The sequence below is a fragment of the Branchiostoma belcheri genome, unplaced genomic scaffold (assembly GCF_001625305.1).
Source record: "Branchiostoma belcheri isolate BF01 breed outbred unplaced genomic scaffold, Haploidv18h27 scaffold106, whole genome shotgun sequence".
Lineage (NCBI taxonomy): Eukaryota > Metazoa > Chordata > Leptocardii > Amphioxiformes > Branchiostomatidae > Branchiostoma > Branchiostoma belcheri.
Window position 1 is genome coordinate 697,738 of NW_017802447.1, and position 26,646 is coordinate 724,383.

The 26,646-nt window shown below is 39.7% G+C and overlaps 1 protein-coding gene across 4 annotated transcripts; it reads left to right on the forward strand.

Annotated features, from left to right (window-relative positions):
- Positions 1–839: 839 nt before the first annotated feature.
- Positions 840–26,646, forward strand: LOC109478776 (BMP-2-inducible protein kinase-like). Of its 4 annotated transcripts, XM_019780575.1 has the most exons (20): positions 840–1,162; positions 2,466–2,584; positions 2,916–3,021; positions 3,597–3,736; positions 4,239–4,360; positions 4,801–5,015; positions 5,371–5,474; positions 5,793–5,872; positions 6,603–6,638; positions 7,131–7,276; positions 7,680–7,768; positions 9,651–9,805; positions 10,283–10,413; positions 11,115–11,228; positions 11,822–11,980; positions 12,425–12,559; positions 13,296–13,412; positions 14,453–14,536; positions 20,259–20,549; positions 23,356–26,646. In XM_019780575.1, the coding sequence occupies exons 1-20, from the start codon at positions 1,012–1,014 to the stop codon at positions 24,666–24,668; spliced, it is 3,807 nt and encodes a 1,268-aa protein (XP_019636134.1). In that variant the 5' UTR covers positions 840–1,011; the 3' UTR covers positions 24,669–26,646. The 4 variants fall into 4 exon arrangements, with proteins under 4 accessions (XP_019636134.1, XP_019636104.1, XP_019636113.1 ...); XM_019780545.1 differs by lacking the exons at positions 6,603–6,638; positions 11,115–11,228 and adding an exon at positions 8,652–9,113; XM_019780554.1 differs by lacking the exons at positions 6,603–6,638; positions 11,115–11,228; positions 12,425–12,559 and adding an exon at positions 8,652–9,113.

A 26,646-nucleotide genomic window follows, 5' to 3' on the forward strand; every position in this document is an offset into this window, starting at 1 on the left:
ATAGAAAAGGTAATAGGAAATTGATATTTTTAGTTAAATTGATATTTACTGGTAATGTTACAAAAAAAAACTAAACTGATACAACTTTTAGCTACTAATGGGTTGGATTGGTAAAACCTGCAAATTTGGGCAACTTCCCACTATTTGAACCATAATTTTGTTTTGCATGTGTACAGATGTTAACTTTTTTTATTTGAATATTTACTTCTCTCAGTAGCAAATTATATTAGCAGTGGAAACCTGGATCATGATTTTTATATCACATTTGAATGGCTTTGATAATATCATACCATAATTAAAATCATTCACATCTGATTTTGAGTCATTTAATTAAGAGGGCCTTGCTGTATTTAATGGCAAGGGGTTCCGTTCTGAAGTAGTTCGCTGGGAAAATGAATTTTTGACGCTTCGATTCTCGGTTGTCATTTTTATACCTTTGAGTACTGGTTTGTGAAACCACTTAACTTATCTAATAACTTATTCTTTTGGCTCTATCCCAACTAGTGATCCAGTAATTATTGTACATATTCATGAAACCTATAATGGTTACTATTTTCTACCTGTCAACTGTGCTTAGGAAAAATAAATAACTTTAATCAAAATATGTCACAAGTTCAACTCATTGACCTATTTTTCAGTACATTTACTCACTATAAAGTTGAAATGTGGAAAATGGCTGATTTACAGTATTTGGGGCAATTCAGAAACATGATTGAAGCGTTTGTCAGAAAGCTAAATTACTTTTCACTAATTATCTTCTACTGAGATCGATATGACTTGTTATTGTGACAGAATAGGGTAACCAGGTGTCATTTCGCCGCAGCGCATGCTGGGTAAAACTTGCCGCCATCTTGGCAAGAAAAAAAGGCGAGGCCGGGAGAGGAAGAGGAAAACACGGGACAAATTTTTATTTGTATCCCGCTTCTCTTGTCCACTTGTGTATGATATGACGTTTAAGATAGCTCGTAGAATACGTCTGTTTTGATTGCGAGTCGCCGATAAGGATCGAGGATGAAGAAAATCGAGAAATACAGCGAGCGATTTACGGAGAAGCTCTCGCAGATCTCGTCTCAGGTTCAGAAGCCCAAATCGAAAAAGTACGAGGGAAAATTATTTGTCGTCGGGCAGCATCATGTAATGGTAGAAGATGTCATCGCCGAAGGTGAGTGAGACCTCTTTACAGTTTATATCGGATAGTAGAAAACCACAGATATCTTAGAACTGAAGCTATTTCATACCAGACAAGCATCAGGACGACATAAATTTTTGCTCGACACAGAAAGTGAGTTTACAAAAACAGCGTCAAAATTTTACTGAACAATCCGCAGTGTATGTAGTGTTCAGATGACAGCATCGGTGTTTGAAATACGTGAAGGCCTTAACCGACTCGTGTGTGAGTTTGGGAATTGCGATCGATTCCTAACCGTCTGAGCACACACTTCGCGAAAAGATGTCAAATTCTTCATAGACTCGGCCGACAGGCACATGATCTAGATTTGGATCTGCGATGGTTTACTACTCGTTTTGGGACAAAATCTAAGCTCCATATTTTCAGCACACGACCTTGGAGTGGCAGGGGAATAGTGCTAAACGTTTATGGAGATTGATTTAATCCAGATCCTTGTGGGGGAGGCGGGGCGGACGAAAGGACACCAATAAACAGCGAAAAATGATGAGAGCTGTCAGATTGTGGCGGTCTCAGCTGGCCGCGGGTGACATTGGGAGCTGTAATGACGTCATCGCCAGTCTATGCCATGGGGAGGGAACATTAATAAGGGTGGAGAGGGGGTGGAGACATTTTAATTACTCTGAAATTTTAATGAATCCATTCAACACATCAGCTTAAAAATTCTATGGGTTTTAAAGGAATGATAAAACCAAATTTAAACAGTGAACGTGTACAAATTGGTGAAAAAATGCACAATTTTGTACCCTCCCCCATGATGTTTTTCGGTCCCTCCCTCAGTGGTTTCTAAGTCCTGTGACTTTTAACAACAGGCAATGTGACTTAGATATCAAATTACATTAAGGCCAAGTAATGTCCATCCTTAACCAGTTGTTAGATTAAATAGATAAAATTATGAACTGGAATTCGAAAATTATGTTTTTTCCAATATTCGATATTTGTGATGATTGTGTAACGTTAACTGCCAGCAGTGGCCAATAATAAGACTATATAATATTAAGTGGAGGGGGTGTTGAATGTTATACAGAGTGGGGACGGTGATGGAAAAATGTTTTGGCTGAGTGAAGTGTGAGGGTCAAGGAAAATAATCTTGTTCAATTCCTACAAACATACATTCAAGTGTGTAAACTAGACTCTGCTCACAGCCAAACCCTAGTGTCATTATTGTTTCCTTGCATAAAATAGTTCAAAACATTTCTTTGTGTTGTGAGATTAACTTCACGACAAATACACGTACCATCATCTTTTGATGATGAATCACTTTGTCGCGTCTTCGCAGGTGGATTCGCCATCGTATTCCGTGTCTCGACGCAGACGGGTCGCCGCTTCGGTCTGAAGCGAATGTTTGTAAACAACGAGCATGACCTGTCAATTTACAAGAGGGAAATCACCATCTTGGTAAGATTCAATACATGGATATAGAAGCATGATTGTCCAGGCTATAAGAATGTCCTTTTTAGCATCTTTCAAATTTCAGTACAGGTATATTTTATCTATTAGGTAACATTTCAATAATTATTCCACCAATTTTTTTTGTTGATGATGTGTGATTGTCCTTACCATATAGTCAAGCATGTACAAGTGACTACCTCTATGCATAAGGACCACCTAGCCAATATGGTCACTTTATGGTGATCCCTTCGATAATTTTTACCATTGCCACAAGCATTAATTTAATAATTCTCAGACCTGTCTATAGTAAATGTAATGTTTTTTCTCCTTTGTTCAGAAACAACTGAATGGACACAAGAACATTGTGCCATATGTGGACTCCAGCATCAACAAATCCAGCAGTGGAGTTTGGGAGATCCTTATTCTCATGGATTTCTGTAGGAGTAAGTATTGTCACTTAAACCCTATCTGATATAATGAACTGACCATTTGTGGAACCCTTTGAGCTGCATCCATGAAACATCATTACTGTATCTGTATCAGTATAGCCAGTATAACTGCTGTTCGGCGTAACACACCAGCTTTGTACTGTTTTTGAGCAACATGTATTATGAGACACACTAAGGCTTTATGCTTAAGTTAGGACCACATTTGTAACATCATAGTAGCGGCTCCTAGCTGCAGTATGAATCAGAACCAGTCATGTGGCATAATGACAGAGTGTTCGGCTCGGAGCGAGTTTGAATCCTGCCATGCCACCGACCTTGTGCCTTTGAACAAATTTCCTCACTTGACTCGGGTGAAAATGAGTACATATGTCTGTTGTCAATTCATGCATTTGTCTGCATTGGTGGCAGCATAAAAATAATTTGAAAAAACTTAGTGTGCTGTCGCCATGTCTTGTAAATAAATGTTGGAATAGAAAAAAATGAGAACCAGTCATTGTTGCCCTGAAGGTGACAGATGTTCAATGAAACGTGATTGTTTGAGTAAAGAACCTTCTTGTACGACCTTCCAGCTGCTGTTATCAAGGAGATGAACGACCGTCTGCCCGCGGGGTTTACGGAGGCCGAGGTGCTGAAGATTTTCTGTGACATGTGTGAGGCTGTGTCCCGCCTCCACCACTGCCAGACTCCACTGATTCACAGGGATCTCAAGGTAATTGTTTGTTCATTCATTCATTCATTCATTCATTCATTCATTAATTCATTCTTTTATTCACTCATCCATCCATCTATCCATTCATATGATAAATTACATCCATTTATCCGTCCATCCTTCCATTATCCATCCGTCCATCCATCCGTCTGCCCATCCATCCATCCATCCATCCATCCATCCATCCATCCATCCATCCATCCATCCATCCATCCATCCATCCATCCATCCATCAAATAAATTACATATTGCATCCATTTATATATCCATCCTTCCATTATCCATCCATCCATCCATCCATCCATCCATCCATCCATCCATCCATCCATCCATCCATCCATCCATCCATCCTTCCATATTATAAATCACATATTGCAAATGAAGAGAAAAATTTACCGGTATTTCAAGCCCTGGAAATGCTAATGCCTCATACCTGTATTATGCGAGTGTGTTTTGATTCTTATGTTTCTGAAGATTTAATTCGCTATTGTCTGTTTGTCAGGTTGAGAACATCTTGTGGCATGACAACGGGAACTACGTCCTGTGTGACTTCGGCAGCGCCACGGCCAAGTTCACCAACCCGCAGGAGGTGGGCGTCGGCCCGGTGGAGGAGGAAATCAAAAAGTAACATTTCTCATATTGTCACTTCCATTTCCCACTGTCAGGGTTTTGAAATATTACAAAATGCAAGTCCTCTTTTTTGTGTAATGTTTAGAATGTCCAAGTGTATATGAGAAGAAGAAGCAGAATCATACTAGGTTGTTCAGTGTAATGTAGCCAGCTGCCACCGTGCTGCTTGCCTGCAAAGCTGGTATGCTGCACTGATGAGCAGTTACTAGTATACGTGCTATACAGAAATGATACAAAAATTACAGAAATGATGTTGCTTTGTATCCATGTATCCATGCTTAATTATCTAGATCTTGTGATATTTTTTATCTTCATGTCCCGGGAAAAAAAAATGTATTTACCATAACCATGCGCAACTGTGTGGCCCAAGGGCCATTGAAATGAGAATGGACTATAAATAACCAGCTAACCATGGATTTCACCTTTGGTTACAGATACACGACCCTGTCGTACCGCTCCCCGGAGATGGTGGATCTCTACAGTAACAAGACCATCACCACCAAGGCTGACATCTGGGCTCTGGGCTGTCTCCTGTACAAACTCTGCTTCTTCTCTCTACCCTTCGGTGAGAGCAGCATCGCTATCCAGGATGGACACTTCACCATCCCAGACGGGTCCAAGTATTCCAAGGAGCTACACAGTCTCATACGTAAGTGCTACAATATTGTAATTATTTTTACCAAATGAAAACATTGTTTTTGCTGTTTCCTCTTCTTCTTCTTCTCCAAAACAATAAGGTCAATGACCTGAACCAGACTCTGTCACCATGGTAACTGGTGTTGGGTTACATCATGTTGCAATTTTATAGCAGGAGGGATTTAGACTCCTGTCACCATATATGTGAATGTGTTTGAGTAAGAATTGATTATATTATATCAGCACTAAATAGATTTTTTTTCTTGCATCCCTGCATTGGTAAACTAATTCAAGCCCTTAAATTCTGGCTTGTTAAAGATTATATTGTCAAGAACATTTCAATATTCTTTCTATGTCTTCCCATCCAGGCTACATGTTGGAGGTTGATCCAGACATTCGGCCCAACATCTGGCAGGTTTCGTTTGTAGCATTTAAGCTGTCCGGCAAGAGCTGTCCCATCCAAAACCTCAGGGTAGGCACAGCTGAAATATTACCTGCACTAACCTATATTAGTACATATGCAGTATTTCGAGAACCAGTTAAAGTGCTTGTGACACTGAAAGACATGTTCTGATTATATTCAATAATAGAACACATACTCTACATGTCTGCACCAAAAATACACCCTTGTCTTGCTAGTATTCAATATCAAACCATCAGAAAGTGTTTAGCTTACACATGCAGTCATGTAATTGGTGATACATGTACATGTTTAAGAAATATTTCAGGTACATAGCCCTAGCACCAAGATAAAGGCACTTACATGTACAGTACCTTATTTCATCCATAGAATGCACCAACTCCTAGTAAGCTGCCCATTCCAATGACAGAGAGTGAACATAAGGCCAAACAAAAGGCAAACAGGACAAGGTAAGATGTTCTTTCATTTAAACACTTGAAGAAAAAGACCATGTTTCAATCCCATGTCTAAAAGATGTTAGTAAATGTACATGTAACCAACTTAGTAACCAACACTGACACATGTAACAATTCTTGTTTTTATACAAGATTGTGTTACTTCTATGTGTGGTCAATCCTCTTTCATCAAAATTAACTTGTTAACAGCCATTCTAGTGTTAAGCATTAGTGATGAGCCAAAGAAGTTATTACATCTAACATGTTCTAACATGTAACTATTCTTGTCTCTCTAACCCTCTGTTTCTCCCATACTGTACTTCTCTATGTCTTGCATACTTTTCTAACTTCTTGTAATGGTGTTTCTTCTGAAATGTAGATTGCAAAGACATGGTACATGTATGATGGAGTTATGTTTTAGTACTGAAGGATGCCAAAGGAATTTTCCTGCAAAACTAACATAATTGTGTAATTTGTTGTCTTGTGCACCACCCTACATGTGTAACTGCCTGGCACACTGCTTGCTTCCCTAAGCATGTCTGCAGAACGTACTGCGCCTGCTTGATTTTTCATGGTTCTCTTTGGATGTCTGCATCAGAATTATGAATATCGTTGAAAACTATAGATGGGGTGTCATCTGTAAATGTGCAATAGTACGTTCTGCCTACCTGCTATCTCTCTACTACGTACCATGTGCCATTAACCCGCTAAAGTTTTGTTCCATTTTGGTGCTACTTGTGATCAGGCGCTTACCACCCAAAGTGACAGACGGCACTGCAAGGTAATGCCCTATGCCGACTGCATGGCTAAACTCCAACCCATTAGGCTAGATATTTAAAGTACATGTATCTACTTCAAACAGTATATATTGTTACTCTTTTGCAATGAAAAAGGAAAAGTTAAACCAAATTTTGAGAACAACTGTATTATTTGTGTACTGTGTATACATACAGGTGTATTCTATATTTGTAGCATATAGAAGAGGGTATTGTTATTCTTGAATCATTTGTGGTGGTTTTATTTTTGCAATTATCATGTGACAATGCTAATACAGTATATGATACAGTAAATCTGCATTTCCAGCGTATTACAGAATTGTTTCAGCAATAACTTAAAATACTACAAAAAACTCACTTTTCCTCCTGCTGTGAAATAAAACTACTGCAAAAGTAAAGGAATCCACAGTATCATTCTGAGGTGTTTAGTGTAAGTGTGCTGCATATTTTCATGAAGATTATTTATTATTTACTACTTGTAACTGTTGTGTTTACAGAGCCACACCACAGGCGACGTCGCACGGAACGTCCATCACGCCGCGAGAGAGACCGCGAGGCGGCGGGATGGCCAACCTGTCCCTCCCCATAGAGACCAGCATCACGCCGCGTAAGAGGCCGACGCCCAGCGCCACGCCAACTGCTGGTTAGACAACCTTATATATGTATTTAGCACGCAAGTTAATCGGTGTTTGTAGAAATCAATTTGGATTCTAATAATGAAACTAGAGAGATAACATTTGCAAAGCAAATGCATAATGTTTACCTTCGCATATGGTTTGCTCTGTTAATTCTTACTCAAACATACAAGTATTTTATATACATGTATATGGTCAGAAAGGAGTCTAAATCCCTCCTGCTATAAAATTGCAACTTGATGTAACAGAACACTACTTACCATGGTAACAGACAGTCTGGTTGAGGTCATTGACCTTTTTGGTTTGGAGAAGAAGGGGAAACGTAGCAAAAACGGTAAACATAATGAATGCCATACTTTGTACAATAGTTGTTCAATAAAGTTTATGAAACTTGTGTTGGTTGTGTTTCAGAAATAGGGATCAGCCTGCAGCCCCCCACCCCCACTACATCAGCACAGCAGGCAGCTGCTAGTCAGGCACAGCAGAATCAAGTACCACAGGTCTGTATCATAGTACCACTGTCTGTACCATAGTACCACAGGTCTGTATCATAGTACCACAGGTCTGTACCATAGTACCACAGGTCTGTACCATAGTTCACAGGTCTGTACCATAGTACCACAGGTCTGTACCATAGTACCACAGGTCTGTACCATAGTACCACAGGTCTGTACCATAGTTCACAGGTCTGTACCATAGTACCACAGGTCTGTACCATAGTACCACAGGTCTGTACCATAGTTCAAAGGTCTTTACCATACATGTAGTACCACAGGTCTGTACCATAGTGCCACCAGTCTGTACCATAGTACCACAGGTCTGTACCATAGTACCACAGGTCTGTATCATGGATTAGATCTCTTACTAAGTCTTAGACCCCACTTATGCAAGCTTCCTAACTTTCTGCTTCTACATGTACGTTACATGTACATGTATATGTGTACAATAACAGTATCTACTATGTCTACAATAACACTATCTAACTGCAGTACTTACATTCTAATACATTTATGCCACATTTGCATGCACTACCCCAAGGAGACAATTGCAAGACTTACATTGTATGCTGTGCTTGTATCTCCTAAGTGTGCTACCCCCCAACTTTCTTCACTCAGGTAGTATCACTCAGAATGTTATTGAAAAATGATGCAGAATTCATTTTCAAACTCAAGTGAGTTTTCTTTCCCAAGTTTTTTTTTCCTGACTGACATGTTTTCGCAAAAATAAAAAGAAAGAATTACGGTATATACAAAATGTACATTTTGACCATCTGAGTGAAGAATTTCTTCTTCTAAACAGTCATAACCTCCTCCAGGGATTGTGACTAACACCTTGTCTGTTCTCTGTCCCCTCTGCTCTCTGTAACTGCTGCATGTCACCCAGCCGACAAGTCAGGCCGCCACGGCCGACGACACCCAGCCACCCGCAGCCGCTACCGAAGACTCCCTGGTCTCCCTAGACCCCCTCGTACAAGTCGAAGAACCCCCCCTCCTGGTAGACGAACCCCTGGTCAAACTCGGTGACGATCTTGTCCAAATTGACGAAACCCTAGTTCAGATCGGCGAACCCCTTGTTGAAGTCGGCGACTTAGTTCAGATCGAGAAAGATCTGGGCTTGGTTGACAAACCTGTCGCTAAAAAGGAAAAACCGTTAGTAAAACACGAAGACCCTCTAGCTGCCCTTGACAAAGAGTTAGGACTGGTCGACAAGCCGGTCGCTAAAAAGGACAACAAGCCATTGGCTAAAAAGAAACGTGATGACCCCCTGGCCGCTCTTGATCCCCTTTTTGCCGATGATAAAGAGGAAGAAGATACAAAAACAGACAAAGGAAAGGAAAAGGAAGAGGTGGGTACAGGTGGTAGAATGCACCTGGCAAGATTAGCTGCAATGTCCTGTTCTGTTTCTCTTGTCACCCTATGAAAGTAGTATGTTTTCTTTTGCAGCACTGTCTTTATTGTCTTGGTGGAAGTCATTTGTTTTCTCTAAATGTGATCATCTTTTATCACTGTTATTTAGGGGTAACGTGATTAGTTTAAGAAATGTGTTTTAATGAAATGATTTGTCTTGTACATGGTGTAAATATTGTAATGTTGGCATGTAATGTTATGTTATGTTATATGAAAAATACTTTTTTGATTTTTGATGCACTTGAAGCAGGGTTGTGTTTATACAATACAGTTCCATCACAAATGCAGTTGTTCTTCATTTTCATGTCTTAAACATCCTTCTTTATGTATGTATACTGTCTTAACATCATTCTACCTGTATGTATATTGCTAGGATATTCCCTGTGAATCATTTTAAAGAGAAAGTCCCCTAAACACATGTCTTGTTAATTATGGACACAGGGAGGTGTGTGTGACTAGTTTGTGTGTGTTGCAGGCGCGGAAGGACCTGTTTCCAGACACGGATGCCTTTAAGGTCCCAGAAGCCCCCGGAGCGAAGGCCGCCGCCCCGGCCCCGCCCGCTATCGACACCACGCTGGTGTCCATCGGTTCCCCTGCCTCATCTCCGCAACAGAAGTCCAGCCACAGAAGGTACGTCTGTGTGTTTGTTATGTTTACCTTTGCAGAAGGAAAACATATTGTGTTTTGCTCTGTTTCTTCTTCTGCTTCTTCCGTTCCAGACACATAAGGTCAGTGACCAGGACCAGACGTCTGTCACTATGGCAACTAGGGTTGGGTTACATCATGCTGCAATTTTATAGCAGGAGGGATTTAGACTCCTATCTGACCATTTACATGTATACATGTATGAATGCTCTTGCAGATAGGATGTACAATGTACTGTAAAGCCAGAGTTTCTTTGAGGAGAGCCACACCTCTAGGATGTTTAAGATCCCACCACACTTACTTGTATGAGGTTCAAACCTTACAGACCTATGGCTATATCTGGGGTTGTATCGAGGTCATGTGAGTTAGCGCCGAATGGCAGTCACTCTAGAGAAATCGCTACAGTTACCCATTTTACCTTGAGGTGATTCTAACACTTCTACACTCCTGTTTGTGCCTCAGGAATGTGAGTGACACCTCTGCCATCAGTGTTGGCTCAAAAGACGATCCATTCAAGATCTTCATGGAAGATTCCAACACACTGAACCCAGAGGCAGGAGTAGATGCTGAGAAACTAAGGTCCAAGTCAGCAGGTATGGAAGGAATTCTGCATGTGTGTCTGTTGAGAATACGCTACACTACTTACTTTCTATCATTCTTTTTTTTATTTTTCTTAGTTAATTCTTAGCCCATTGTTTGTTTTTATCACCAATTCTTTCCTGCCTAATAACTGATTGATGAAAATTTTGTCATGATATCAAAAACAAGTTTTAAAATGAACATTGGTAATTGGGCAAGAAAGAACTATGTATGTAATAATTTATCTCATTTATATCTTTAAGTTTTTATTTTTCATGCCGTCTTGTTGATTTTCTAATCGATGGTCCATGTGAATGTGCCAGAGTTTTTCCCAGCTCTGTATTTTTTATATGTACCTGATAACCCTGGGGAAAACTCTGGATCAATTTATATGTACAAGCATGTCAGCAGAATGCACTGTGCCTGTGGGAAACCTGTATTGGATTCTGTATCGCACTAAAGCAGAACAGCTCTTATAAATATAAGGCTGTTTTCGTGATGGCGTCATGTCTATAGTTTTTAAATGTCTTGGAAAAGATATTGTCTGCAACTGGCAAAATTCTGATGACCAAAGATCCAAAGAAAACTGATCAAGTATCCAATGAAGACTAAAAAATCTTGGTTTCAAGCGGACGCAGTACGTTCTGCCGACATGCTGAATATTCGTGTATTGTTGTTGGTGTATCATAGTGTTGCCATTTCCACTACCGTGTAGGATCATCCCCCGTGAACACTCCACTAACAAGCCCCAAGTTCTGGGTTCTGCCACGAGCGCGGAACCCGTTTTGTGTCATAGTACGAACGTCCTTCCCCCGTTCTGACAAAAAGAGTGAGCGCCGTTTCTGTGTTGCAAACTCAAGCATGGCCAATTTCTCCAAGCTTTTCTAACGGGTGGTGGTGCAGGGATCTTGCATTGGACACTTTTCAAAATGTTTATTCATGCTACTATCTGGAATTTTGAGAGGAATTTTCTGGAGAGAAATTGCAGTTTCGTCCTTGTCATCCATGTCTAGTTGTAACTCTTGATTTGATTGTTTTGCATTCTTCTAATAAAACCTGGCCATTGACACAATTGGTTTTAACCAACTTGTCACCATTCATGTACTAACTCAAGCCTGTGTGACGTTTGTTTGAACTTACCCTTCTATCTTCACCCTTAGGATTAAAATAACACCTTATAATTAAATTTGTAAATGACTATCTCTCATACTAACTCACTTACTCTTACAGGATACTAACTGGGAACAAATGCATGACTGAGACTCTTTCTCTTAACTTACCATCCTTTTCTTTTGTCTTGCGTTAAGTAATAACTTTCAGGTGTCCTGGTGTACAGACAGTTATGTCAAGGGAAAAAAAAGCATTTAACCCCTTGAACTTTCACCTATAGTCCTTTAACCTTTCACCTGGTACCTCCCACAGGAACAACCCCAAACCACACCCCCCCAAGCAGCCCGAAGTTGGAACTGTCCAGTTGGAACCCGTTCCTGGAGTCCGGCAGTGGAAACACGAGTAGCACCTCGGAGGACAAGTTACTACAGGAGTTCGACATGCTCGGCAAGAGAGCCAAGTCTGAGACGAGTAAGCACTGCAAACGTTCTTCCCTCCTTCTTTTCCATAGTGTTGATGATGATGATTGGTTTATTGCAAGAAACTCAACACAATCTGACATAGCAGTCAGCAGACTGAATTAGCGTCAGACTTTACAAAAGGTATTAAGATCAATCAAGACTAGTGTTATGTCCATGTTTGTATCTATTAGAATCTTCAGTATGCTGGACTTATAGATTATTGTAAGTACTTACTGATTTTATGTCCAGCAACAATTATTGTAGCTTTTATAATATTACTAAAATTCCCAAGCTAGCAGTAAGTAGCGCATCAGCAGAACATACTACATCTGCGCGAAACTTTTTTTTCACTTTTTCCTTGGACCTTTTGTCAACATTGCGTCAGAGTTTTGCTCATTGCAGCAGACATCATGTCAAAACACACTGTTAAGACTGCATGTTGGTCATTCCTCAGTGGTGTCAGATAAGGACTGTGATGAGTCTGAAATGAACTGTAGCCTTGCTGCTAGTCCAGAGGGTATTCCAAGTGATATGCTAATTCTGGACCCAACAACAAACCCTTTCCTCATGCCTGACCAACCAGATGCAGGTATTTGTGATTGGGTTAAGAGTTGAAGGGTGGGTGGAGCTATGAAATACTCAAGGCCATACCAATCTAATTGTTGGTTTTCAGTGTTAGGGAGTAGGTTCAAGTCAGATTCAATCTTTCCTCACAGCCCCTTGTTTTATTTTTGTGCTAATTTTCTTACCAGAACAAAATTAAAATGTCCCAAGAATCAAGAAAATGGATTGGTATGACCTTACAACAGTTCTCACGTAGCCTTTTTTTCCTGATCATCACATTCTCTCTCGCCATTGTCCCTACTATGGTGGTATCAACAATAAGTCTTTCATTTTCAGCCAAGTCTTCTATTATGAAGGGTGAAAAAGGATTTTTCCAAGCTAAAAGTTATACTTACTATCTCCACAAATACATTTAAGATCTTTACTTTCATCTGAATATCAAATCACACTTTGTGTCTTATTTCTGTAGATTCAAGGTGTGTTTTTAATTTTGGATCATCTTTAATCATTCTGTGTAATAAGTTGGTTATTTTCTATGGTACATGTATCTGCATCCTCTGAGTAATAGAAATGTCCAGTTAAGTACATGTAAATTGTTTTTGGTGAAACATTGAGGGTGGGGCTGTTTGAATTCTAAGCTCACAGATGTTTGCTTATGTTGTGTCTGTCATACTTTTTTTTTGGTGACACCTCGGGTGTGGAGTTGCTTGTAATCCTTGTGTTGAGTGTATTTCCGTCTTGCATGGCTCTCTTTCTCCTAGACTTGTCCGGTAACGCCAGCTCAAGCTCAAGAGCGAGCAGTAGCGGTCGGAGCAGCCCACGAGACTTTGACCTGACCTCGACCAACCCCTTCCTCACTCCAGATGTCACGGCAGCAGGTATAACCGGGTGTCAGGGTCAGAACTGCCAGCAAGAAGAAACCGTTTTCCCCAAGCCGGCTGTTTTCTTTCTCCTGTGATTGTTGTAACTTGCAGGACACCATCCTTTCTGCTAACCTGTACTGAACTGGTCAATGTACCTGTATTTTGTACCTTAAAATGACACCAATTTATTTCCTTGGTTCTCTGACATTTTAAAGTATGAATATGATGATTAAAGTAAGAATTTAGGCAGAATGCAACGTTTTCTAGTTCAGCAATTTAGAAAAAAATGAACCACCAGAGACCCAGTGAATTAAGTTGATGACTAACCTTTCTGTTCTTTGCAGGTAAAATTTCCGTTTGCACACACCCTGTCCCTTGTTACTAACTGTACAAAACAACCTTTTTTTCAACCCTCTTTGCCTGCATTCCTAACCAAATTATGATCAACAGCACAGGACAGGGTCTTTATCAACTTGTGTGTCCCCCTTACAGAATCATAATGCAACACCCAACATGCTTCCAATGCCCTAATCTCAACTCACTTTCAGCAGACCATAAGAATCAACCTTCTTTCTTTCTCTGTTTCTTGAACTATGAAGTACTATTTTATTCTGTGCAGGGTTAGTAACACCAATGGCTGTAAGGTAGATGGCAGGGTGACTTTGACTGTGACTGTCTTTTTTCTCTATTGTCTGTTTTACACAGATGTGTAATGAGATATATCATTGTACATGTACAATGTACATGCACGCCTCTAGCTGTCCCTCAGACATCTACAACCACAGCTTTTTCAGTGCCTTTCTTGATGATAGTCTTACTGTTCTAATAATTATTTAGTTAAGTGGCAGATTACACACAATCTATTTTCCATTGCAGAATTATGAAGCATATAATAGGTATACAAAATAAACTTATGCTTACGATTGTAAAATTATGCAACTTTCTCATTTTAAGCTTATATTTTGAGGCTTTAATTCTACTAACATCATTGAATAATTACTCTCCTCACCCGTACACTGTTGACGGGAGTTTTGTAAACATGTTGTTGTTTTCAGGTGGGCGTTCGCGACACTCCAGCGACAGTGGTGAGAGAAAGAAACGGCAAGCCCCCCAACCCCCTGTCAACCAGCCCGCCGAAGGTAAGCTCATCGATATCTGAGCAGTGCAGGCAACGGCTTGATCCTATTAAAATACTGTCATAACAGTAAACAGCTTAATAGTGCTCCAACACAACAAGGAAGTCTCCTGGAACTTTTAACTGTTGGTATTAGTGTTGCAGGTTTGAATGACCACTTAAAACATGCAAGGTGTGAAATACCACCTGCATATGCGGGTTAATGTAGGTAAAATTGGATCTGTGCAGGTATTTCTGTAGTCTACCTGCACCAAACCTATACTGGTCTATGTACTGGGTTTAGTTATACATATAGGTTTAATATGTAGATTTTTTATTTGCTGTATTTTCTAATGTGTGTGTAAACTATGATGAGTAAAAGAAGTCATGGCAATGAACAGGTTTTGGAATGATCAGTACCTACATTCTGAGTGGTGCAGGTAAAACTTGTTCTGGTGCAGGTAATTCTCAATGTTTCCTGCACCTGTGCAGGTATGCAAGTCATGCACTAGGAGGGACTACTTTGTTGTTATGGAACACAGTCAAGCTGTTTACTTTCTTAACCTCTGACACAGAAGAGTTTTCATGCTAATGCTGTCATGAATCTAATCATCTTAGATATTCTGTAGATTGGCTGTAATTCTGCTGTTCATTTCTGTCAACTAGATAACAAGCTTCTGCTTATTAAGCAAATTTTTTCATGAGCAAGGTCTAACAAAACCATTAGAGAACTTTTTGACTTCTAAGGGACCTTTAGCAGGGGACCATGTATGCACCCTTGAGGAACCCCCTTGTACATGTAACGGCGTGATATATCTTGTTTCCTTACCTATGTTGTCGAATGTGGTAGCAACCACTCTTGCTAACTGCAGTTGATATTTTATGAATTCTCACTTCAGCCTATTGAGTGAAGCTTTAGATAGATATATGTATATGCTTCCCCTTTTTCGGCAAAAATGTAGAGGTACAAGATACATGTAATCATAAGGATAGTTTAGATTTGAGATGTCTTTTGACTTTCTGCCCTTGTACCACCTGATGCAAGTATTGTGAGTTCTACATGTAAACTTTTATTCAAATCTTGTACATTAAGCTTCCATTCCCGACTTAGCTTTTCCTGTCACCACTTTGAGGTATATTGAAGATACTAAAAGGTTCAGTGTATGTTGATGTAAGATGAGAAAATGTATGAAATACCATGTCATGGACATAAGTAGTCAGAGGTCTGAGTCAATAACACATGATGTGAAGTTTTACATGCTGTCATTGGCTACTGAATTTTACACTCTATGTGCAGAATATGACTCTCAAGCAATGGTAAGGTAGGTAATACCATAAATGGATACATCGGCAAAACAAGGTGCATTTGCCTTTTTTCATTCAGTACTTGAATCACCACTAACATCATGAATTTTGGGGCCTTAGTTTTTTTAATCTCGAAATCATTTTTCCCTGTAGAATATGATCAAATTTTGGGCGTATTTTTTGTATACCTGTATACCACTGCATGCTCTTTCCACATTGATGCATGGCTGTCAACTTCTTCTTTTCTTGTTATTTTCTTGTCTTATTTTGTTGTTAAGAGATGTGTTCGGTCTAGATAGGTTCCTGCAAGTCAAAGCTGTTTAAAGTATTGCCAGTCTGTATCCTGACTGGTAAAACATATTTCTTGTGGGGTTCGAATAATTAAGATATACAGTAACATTCTCTTATTGGTTTTACTTTATTGAGATTCCATCTTTTTTTAATGTCAATTTTTCATAACATGTAGTTTGGTTTTCAATGATAACAATTTTTTTCTCATCACAGAAAACAGGCGTAAAATAACCTTTGCCACAGAACTTTTGTATGTCAGTATTTTCCTGAGTAGGAAAACACAGGTTCTGTTTCAGTATTTACTTGCGATGTCCAGTCCTCCTAACTCTTCCATGTTAGACTACTAGTATATTAGATATCAGTGATACTGTACATGGCACTCTTTAGTTCAGAACTCTAACTGGGCAGGTTTTGTTAAAACTGTTTTGTTTCTTAAAGGTAGCTGATATAGGTTAAGTCTTGCCTGCTTTTGTTTCCTTCACTGTTTTTGCACATCTTTGCTTTGGTAGCAGCCCACCAATACTTGCACATGTCCATCATAATATGTGCACAAATACTGAAATAGTGCATGTGCTATTTTTTTCTGAGGGTTGTGCATTCTACAAAATGTATGTAAAAAATGTAGTTTTGAATACACACAAAAGCATACCCTGGACAAAAGATATAATAGAATTATTATAACTCACTGTGACTGACAATGTCACACCAAATCAAGCTTAAAGTTTACAATTTACGATGTAAAAGGTACATTCATGTACGATATATCTGTACCAGGTCTATAACCAAGCAGGACTATGATTAATGCTTGAAGATACATTGTATGAAGGTCCCAAGATTGCAAGATTCTTCATAGTTTTGAAATACAACGTACCTACAGCTATGTGTCATTTCACCTTGTACTTTACATTGTACCTGTTTGTAAAAGTTGTTAGCTACAAACATGAAGTGAACAAAAAACTTAACTCAAAATCTATGAAAAATTCAAATGTAATTCAATTCTAAAATCACCTCAGACTTCGTCATGAAAATGCTATCTACACGACTTTGAACTTTCATAGAAAGTTTTTTGGGTTGCATTTGCTTGATCCTAAGCTGGTGTATATTTAGATGTGTGTGCAGTACCATGTAAAGTAGAATGGTTGTTGATGTATTTGGTGAGTGGGTGTACAATAGCTAGGCCCTGTAGTACATGTTTATGTAGATAGACACAGAGAAAGAGAAGTGCAGTAGCTTCAGAGATGTAAAACTTATGCAATTTCTGAAGAGTTGTTAGCAGGACCTGTTGATCATGTACATGTAGAAAAGATGATTAGGTTATAAACTTGACAATGTACTAACAATCTATAATTACCCTACCATAGTGTTTAGTAACCAATGCTGTATTTAGAAAATAAGTTATTATTTCGTAAATCGTAAAACAGGACTGGTACATGTATTCTAAACTTATCAATGTAGTTTTGCTGCCCTCTTAATTGGCGCTGTGCTTGTCTTTCATGATGTGCATATGCAAATGAAGCACCATGGGTTTTGACTCTGTGATTGGTTGGAGACTAGCCAATCACATGCTGAGGTGATACATTTGAATGGACCAATCACATGATGACACTGTCACTTTGCAGAAAGTGGTCTGTGATTGGTCTGCAGTACTCCAATTAAAAACAAGGTAACAAAGATATGATGTACAAATGTAACAGTACACCCAGCCATAACCATTGACGGAGTCCAAAACTGTGGCACTTAACCTTAACAGCAAGCAGTAAGCTACATGTATAGACATAATATATCCATATGTTTAAGATTGGTGCACTTGGACAATTTTATACCCTATACAACATAGAAACCATGACATCCAAAGTTTGTTTTGCCCATTTGTAGCAAAATAAACAGTTCCTGGACGAATGTTTCTAAAAAGATTAGGTGTAGGGAGAGAAGTACAAGAACAGAATTTGGCATATGGAATTTTGGAGGCGAATAGATCTGTTTATTTGGATCTTCAAGAATATTATATGTTTTAAAAGAAGGACTACTTCAAACGATTTTCAATCTGAACTAAGATAAGTTGAGGAATATTCAATGATGTTCATGACATTGGTGCTGAGTAAAGAACCATCATGTTTGCACTAATTTTTCTTATGAACAAGACAACATAATTTCTTTAGAGTGGTACAAAATTGACCAAGTTGGCAGTATGTTAGTGGTCTATAAAGCAATTAATGCCATATTACATTTGTATCTGAGTTGCAATGTACTGTATATGTACATAGCTGTAAACTACATGAGACGAACAAAAAACACATCACCATTGAATTAAATCACTGTAAAATAGTCCATTACCAAAAGTAGTGATGTTCTTCCAAGGCTTTCCTGTTGTTTTAGAAATGTATGGAGACCAGCCCCAGTGTCCTGCCAATTGCTACATAATGTAATCCAACACCACAAAGTGTCTGCTACAGCACAAGTTACTGTTACTAGTGTTATGTCCAGATCATTTACCTTACTTGTTTGAAACGGAAGAAGAAGAAACAGAGCAAAAGCAATAATCAAAAATGGATGAAATGTATCAGACATTCTTTTAATGGTAGATATCCTAATGGCAGATGTTGTGAATATTGTTCACAGGCTTGTTGGATGATTGTATCATGGAGCATTTCATCTAACTTCTATCTTTGAACATGCATTGCTAAGCTTTTGCCTTTTACTACTCTACTTATTACTCCTGATTCAATATTGAGTTGCATTTTACATCATCTAGCTTTTTGTTCTGTTTCCTGTTATACAGCATTTAGCAGGCCATATTGTAATCATGTCGTCACACCAACCAAAAGTATCAACAATATATAGAACCAACCAATCACAGAACAGAAACACTTCACCAATCACAGCAGGGGTTGTTTCAGCCAATCAGATGTTGGCATTGCGTAACATATTGTATTTGATTGGTCAGCTGCATAATGTGATTGTGCCTATCTTTTCCCTGGTCACCTGGTAAGTTCGCAGTGACAAATTTTGAAATAAAGCTCCAGTGGTTGATGTTTCAGAAGCCCAAAAGTGTTGGTTGCTGAAGAGCATGATTGTTTAACACTTGCTTTCCCCCTCTGTTGCCTCTCATACTGCCTTTCCAATGGTGGGAAGAGTTTTAGGAGGATTGGATGCCACGCCCTTGTACTCATGCAAGTATGTCAAGATTCTGGGGGTATCGCAAGTCACGTTGTACATTATCGCAAATGAAGGGGAAACAGAGACTCTTTAACCAATGCATGGAATATTCTTCATTTTTTTACAGCAGTTTCATCTATTCCTCCCATAGAACAAAATCAAGAAATGAGAAGGCAGTTTTAAACATTCAGCAAGTGCAGCATAGTAGGAAAGATTGTTGTTACATGGAATTACTGATAGTATTTTTGGTATGACCTTTCAGAAAAGAATAAACAGACTGTCACATTTCCTCTACAATTATAGTAATCAGGCAACAGAGAATGTTTATTGTAACTTTTACTACCACATTGTATCCATTGGAATAAATGAAATGTTTAGGCAATGAAAGTTTGAAAATTCTTATATAGGATGCATGATCTAAGTTCATTCTGCTCATGCCTAGATGTTCCTTTAATGTTGTAAGCTGTTGCTGGTGTTCAGATTGTTTTCATTGTGTCATTTGTGCAGTTCTGGATTATCTTTTATTATTTCCCCTTTTCAAGGTGTTCTGAACTTTGTTCACTCTGAAGTTTGTTGTCCAGTTGTTTCTTGGTTGAAGTGCAAGTGCTTTGTGTTGCTATTTTATCCCAGTCCCCAGTGTTCAGTAGTTACCACCAGTATTACTGTTCTACGTGTAAGAGCCTATGGTCAAGTGTCACTATGTGTGGCAAAAATGCCAACTGTCCAATGTTATATTTTCTTTGGGTGTTACATTGTACATCTTGTATTTTTATGATGACCTTTGTGATTATTTTGTTCATTTTCTTCCATACTTAACATTCACATACAGTACTATTTTCTGGTTGTCGCCTTGTACCAACATTCTTATATGTGCTTATATGGTAGTAAACATAGATTATATTTTTAACCTATGTTTACACAATGATGTTTATATGTCCTGTTACGTTTCAACTAGGAGTTTTTTAATGAGACATGATGTTTTATCTTTTCTACAGATATGTTTGGAGCCACTCCCTTTGAGCAGGTTATCCACCCGGGTACAGATGAGTTCGGTTGTACGCCGTTTGCGCCGGAGCCTGGTACGCCTCGCGACCGCTTCGGCGCCAGACCGTTCCTTCTGTCACAAGACGAGGCCGGTGCGGAAGCCTCGGGAGGGGAGAGGTACCAGAACCTGAGTAAGGCGGCGTACCGGAGACATCGCTCATCGCACTCGGAGGGCAGCGACGTCAGCAGCGGGAGTGTCGACGGACGGGAAAACGTGCTGGGAGTGGCGCCGCTCCTCACAGGTTTGGGACTCCTCTCCATCTTGGTTTATGCCGCGGTGTCTTTGTTCTTATGCACCTGAGCAGCACATTGGTACACCGTACTGTGCCTAACCGAAACCTGGATTTTTCACAATTTTTCTTGGATGGTTTTTGTCAACATTGCATCAGAATTCAGCCTGTTGCAGACAAAATCTTTTCAGACACGACAATTTGAAAACCATATACTGGATGTCATCTACAAATATGCGAATTCATGTACGACCTTTAAAGAGATGCTATGCCAAAGTACAATGCACAATACGTTTTGTACATTACTGATTTTGTGCAAGCACAGTATGTTCTGCCAACATGCCTAACATACAATCACATACTGTCGCTGCCTCTTTCTGAGTGAATGCTATGATATGAGAAAGTATGTTATTCTGGCATATGTAGCTGTTTTCTTCTCTTACCCTTTTTCCTGCCGACAATGATAAAAGAAAATGCGCTGAAAATTATAATCATTATGATGAAGATCTTCTTACCACTCCAAAATTTCTTAAATTCATCCCGTCTTATCTAACATTTAATGAAATTTCTTTCTCAAAGTCAAATCTCTTTTATTTGATTTGATTTATTAGACTGTATAAGACATATGTATACAGCCAGGACTGCCCAACTAGCCATCTTTTCCTTTGGTTTCATCTATCTGAATTTGATTCATTCTTGTGTAGAGTACATAGTATTTGCTATTGCTATTGCACAAGAAGTTATTTAATAATTAAAATATCTAATTCTACTCTTTGTCATTGTTCTGTCTTAAAATAAACTTTTGATGGCTTTTTTTGCTATGAATGTTAACCTTCTCCCTGCTGCCTCACCCAGTAATCAGTACAAATTTTGTGCCAAAACACTACTTCAGCAAGGAGAAGGTTGTATGGATTCTTATCTTAAGTTTGGATGCTGCTGCACACATACATATACTTTCATTAGTCTCTGTTTTACTTATGTTTCAACTCTACCAACTGTATTCTCTTCCTGTAGATTTTCAAGCCAGCCAGGGATGCCAGTATGTCTCCAGGGAAGTTCTCATATGATATTTCCTAAAAAAAAGGCTTCATGCAAAATGGCAATTAACTCCACAGAGTATACTTGTACATTGCATTGTATACTCCTCGAAAAGCGTCAAATGTCTTTCTCTGTGCTGTAGAGGTGTGAAGTTTTGTCCACACATACATGTACCCTGGCTGGCTGGCTTATAACGTTACATGTTGTGTGATGCTGTACACCCGCATTAGTGTATATCTCTATACATGCTATGCAATTTGCCATGCTTTTCTTTACCGTTGCAGCTTTTGCAGCACTCATACCATGATACCATACAACTTTGGTAGTTGCATCTGTATTTTCTTGTAGAGCCCAGTCACTAAAACAGCTATTTCATTGTCAGCTTGTTCATGAAGAAAAGATACTGTACCAAGAATTGTTTGCAATATATATGAGATTTAGTATTATTTGACATTGCTCTCATTTATGTGTGCCAGTCAAGAGTAGTGAAGTTGAAGTCATGTAGATTGGAAGGTTTAGAGGAAAGGATGGATTAGTGAAACCAAGTAAACTATGTATGCATTTGCCAATTCTTGTATTATTCTGATTGTAGATTTTCTTTATCAAGAGCTTTTTTCTTCCATGTCTCAGTATACACACTGTACATACTGTTTTTCCCTTACTATATTTTCAAGATATCTATCCTGTATTATGCTGTGAGCTTCCTACATTATAAATATACTTTGCTTCTTGTATGTTTCTTTTCTACTGTAACTCTACATGTATATAGAATCATCTCTTACACTGTTTGTTTGAATTGCCACCAAGGGCCTGTAACCCAGAAAGCACAAGCCAAGCAGGGTCCAATCAGCAAGCAATGAAGTTTTAGTCAGAAGCAACTGTACATATTGATAATTCTGTGAGTCCCACATGCCCCATTTTAGACTGTCTTAATGGGATAAGGGGTGTCAGAAAAGTCTTCATTTCTCCTGCTGGTGGTACTACTGGGTTATAGTGTCCTCTGGTGTACAATACATACATCTTTGGGCTGTCTTCACTGGTACACAACACCAAAGAACTTCACATAGTACTTTTAAACACACAGTTCATAATCCTGCTACACTTCTACATTGTACACAGGAAGAGCATTTTGCAAGGACCAATGCTTGCATTGTCTGTGTTCAGCCTGTTCATTTTAATCATTCTGTTCACTTGGAACAATGAAGATGTACATGTACAGTGTATGTACAAATGTAGGGTAGATGACAGGGATATTCTAAGGGCTTGCATCCAGAACTTTTTAAACAAACCCTTACTCTACTCAAATTCTACTACATGTAGTTCAAATTTTCCACATACTTTGCATCTTGAACAGAGAAAAATGTACAAATTGCAAATCACAGTTTTGGTTACTTTTTTATTTAAATCTAATGATATTACTGTTTGAAAATATTCACCAATCTAAAGCAACCACAGAATAGAATATTCCTGTCAACTTTTCCCCACAAAATTTCTGGTGCTACCATGGCAGCAAGGTGATCTTGTCAAGCCTGGTCCTTTTCTCAGCATTCCACTGAGTTTTGTCTAAGCCACAAAGGTGAGCAGGTGCTTATCTTGTTTTCCTCTGCATGAGAAACAAGGTAGATTCCTTTCCTTCTAACATTTCCATCATCTTTCTTAGAAACTACCATTCTCTTTCTGGAGGTGTAAGGCTAAAGCACTCAGTGGAATGCTGAATGTCTTTATTATGAAACACTTTAAATCACCAACGAGATTGCTAGATTGTCTTCTTGAATTTCAGGTTCGGAGGACGGGTCTAGTGGAAGGCAGTCGCTGACGTCGTCAGATGAGGAGGACTTAATAGAAGGGGCTCACTTCGGTGGTGAAGCGAGCGGCTACAGGGAACACGAGCATGACGAGTTCAGCGAGTTGATCTTCAGGGTCCCGCCGACAGCACAAGAAGTGGAGGAGTCCATCATGAGCGGCACCCTGACTCCCCCGACATCCCCGCAATCAGACAAGGACGAGATCGACCTTGTTGCAGAAGCTCAGCTCGTAGACATCGAGGGCGGGCGGAACCTCTCCGTCGGCTCCAACAGTTCCGACGTTTTCAGTAAAGCGCCGTTCTTCTCAAAGGAGAGCGAGAAGCCAAGAATTCAGACCATCCACCAGCGAGAACAGCTGGACGTGTTCGGAAACGCTCCGTTTGGGGAGAGAAAGATTTTGACGCCGCCCGGTTCGCCTCCAACTGCAGAAGCCGTGCCCGTGGCTGGGGCTGCTTCTTCAGACGTGTTTGGGGCCGAACCATTCTCAGCTGTTACTGCAAAGTACGAGCTCACAAGAAAGAAGAGTGCCGGTGCCTCGCCAGGGAAGATGCGACGCCAGCGCAGGGATTCCTCGGGAAGCGGGCGGAACCTTCACGCCGTGAGCACTGCCGGAGGAATCAGGAAGAACAGCCCCAAGTCCAAGAGAAGCCACCTGAAGGTTTCTCCGAAGACGCGGCGCGGATCCTCCGTCGGGAGGCGTAGCCGTGACAGCAGCACGGGAAGCAGCCACAAGTCCAGCCCGGGCGACCGCAGGAAGGGCAGCGACAGCAGTCTCGACATGTTCGGGGCAAAACCGTTCAATCCTCTGGACAGGAGATCGCGACCGTTGGGAAACCGTCTCACCGCTAAAGTCTCCCCTTCTGATGCGCCGACCAAGCTCGCATTTGAAGACGATTTCTCCAACTTACGTGGAGCCACGGGACCAGCAGGACGCGAGGATAATTTCGGTTTCGTACCGTTTGATACGGTGATCGCGAATGTTCAGGCTGGTGAGGAGACCACAGTACAGGGCGACCTTTTCGGTTCTGCTTCTTTTGAAACCAAAGAGTACGGTCCCGACGACCTGGCTGTCGGCCCGCATGTGTATGAAAACATGGCGGCTTACGCCGCAGAAGAGGGGCCACCAGTGAGGGTGGTGACGTTGGGGAGTGGGACTCAAAGTGCGTTCTCCGCACCAAAAAAACAGAGAAAGCTCCCAACCACACCACAGTGCAAACCCTTCGACGTATCAAAGAGAGGGCCCCTTCCACCTAGAATACAAAGATTCGGAACTGGCATGGGTTCCTAATACTTGCCATTCACAGATAGATGTATATAGTGTACATACAGTGTACACTAACCAGTCTGTTAAGTATTTTGTTGATTTTCAGTTAAAGTTGTTTCCTAACTGTGATTTCTTATCTTCTCTTGCATACATGAAGTATTACAGTGTAAACAAATACTGTACATTTAAATGCACATTACCCATCAACTGAAAAACAAACACCTTTAATTGCTTTTTAATTTATGATCCAGTAACGTATAGAGTATGTACAGGAAGGTGAATTTGCGCACATTGCTTCCCTGTTGATCTTTGCTCCTGAAACTGCTTGTGTCAATCCACAGCTTCTTCCTTACTATGTTGAAATGGCATGAAATGTCTGCAAAGCTTTTGCTTTGGCTATGCCTCTAGCCTGACTAAATTTGCACTGATCCTATAGCTACATTGTAGTAGTCTGCTCACCAGTTTTTGGGGAGGGGGGCCATCCACCCCTGACAGGGAGACACTGCATAACACAAGCCTCTAAACTCAACTCTTAAAACAATTTCATACTTATACATTTTTATTGGTCTTTCCTTAAGAGCAAGTACTGATGCCAGATGTTTTGAATCTTACACCTGCATGCTACAATATATTCTACTACCCCAGTAAACCTTGTTTTCTGTTTTCATAGTACAGAACATTGGTAGTCCAGCATGGCATTCTTTAAAACTTGCATCGTTTAATAGTTATTCTTTTCTCTTACTAACAATGGTTTGTGAAACATCACTTTTGTTGTATATAGAAACTTTGATCTTTTTTTCTCTTGGATGAACAAAAAATTTACCATGTATGTATGAAGTGATCAAGTTGCAAGGTCCACGCTTCCTTATAGAACCTCAGGACATGTATACTACTCTTCATGGTGTACAGAAGATTCTTCATAAGTAGATGTGCCATTTTGTTACTTACTGTGGAACACTTTGTTTTTTTCTGGGTAGCATTCCAACAAAGTTATTTGGAATTCGCATCTATTAGAAAACATTCACATTTCTTAAGCTTAAGGGGCTGGAAAATTAAGAATGTTTTATTCCATTTCAGTGTTTAGAAAAGTTCTTTTATCACACAATAAGAACAAAAAAAGTTATAGCTGAGTCAATGTTACGATGTTGATATGTAATTCCTCAGTAGCTTTTGTGGCTTCCAGAAAAGCATTCCAAGTTAGTGCTTGACTTTCCATAGTTAATTAGTTGTGCAATATCCCGTGTCCTTGGACCAAATGTACTGTGGACATAAAGTTTAAACCAAGGTGGCATCTATGACCAAGTGGTTAAGCAAGCAAACATGGGATCGAGAGGCCACACATTCAATTCCCAGCTGCACTGGACCAGTTTTTGTGTTCTTGGGAAAGAGTGTAACTTGGATTTGGGATGTAGAAGATAGTTGAAGGAGAGAGATGGGCTCATCTCCTAGTAATAGTGCCCTACGCATAGTTTATAACAAGCCTCTGCTCTTACGGCCTCTAAGTACCTTTAGAACCTTTTTTCTACCTGAACCGTACCATACCATTTAAATCAGATTGTGGTATAACTGGCGTGTCCATAGAGTTGTATTGCTTTTGGATTATTGGAAGAAATATAACGGATATTAGCTAGGTAATCAAACCCAATCATAGTTGACCAGTAACGTGTTGAATATGTTGTGGTCACAGTAACATTGAATGGTTGATAGTGTGATTTCCATGATCATGTATTCCTTTATGTAAGGGAAATTACCGATAGTGTTAAATGATGAAGCATGTGTGCTTTAAAAAGTTGTTTTTTTCTTAAGTTTCTAGAACTGCAAGAATATTTTCTTTCACTTCTACATGTATATCTTTGCACCAGTTGGTTTCTATTGATGACTTTTGCAATATCATTACAAACAGTCTTTGGTAACTAGTTTAACTGTTGATATATGCTGAACTGTGTGGCAACAACAGTCAGCATTCTGTAAATAATCTTGTAAGAATTAAAAGATTTCATAA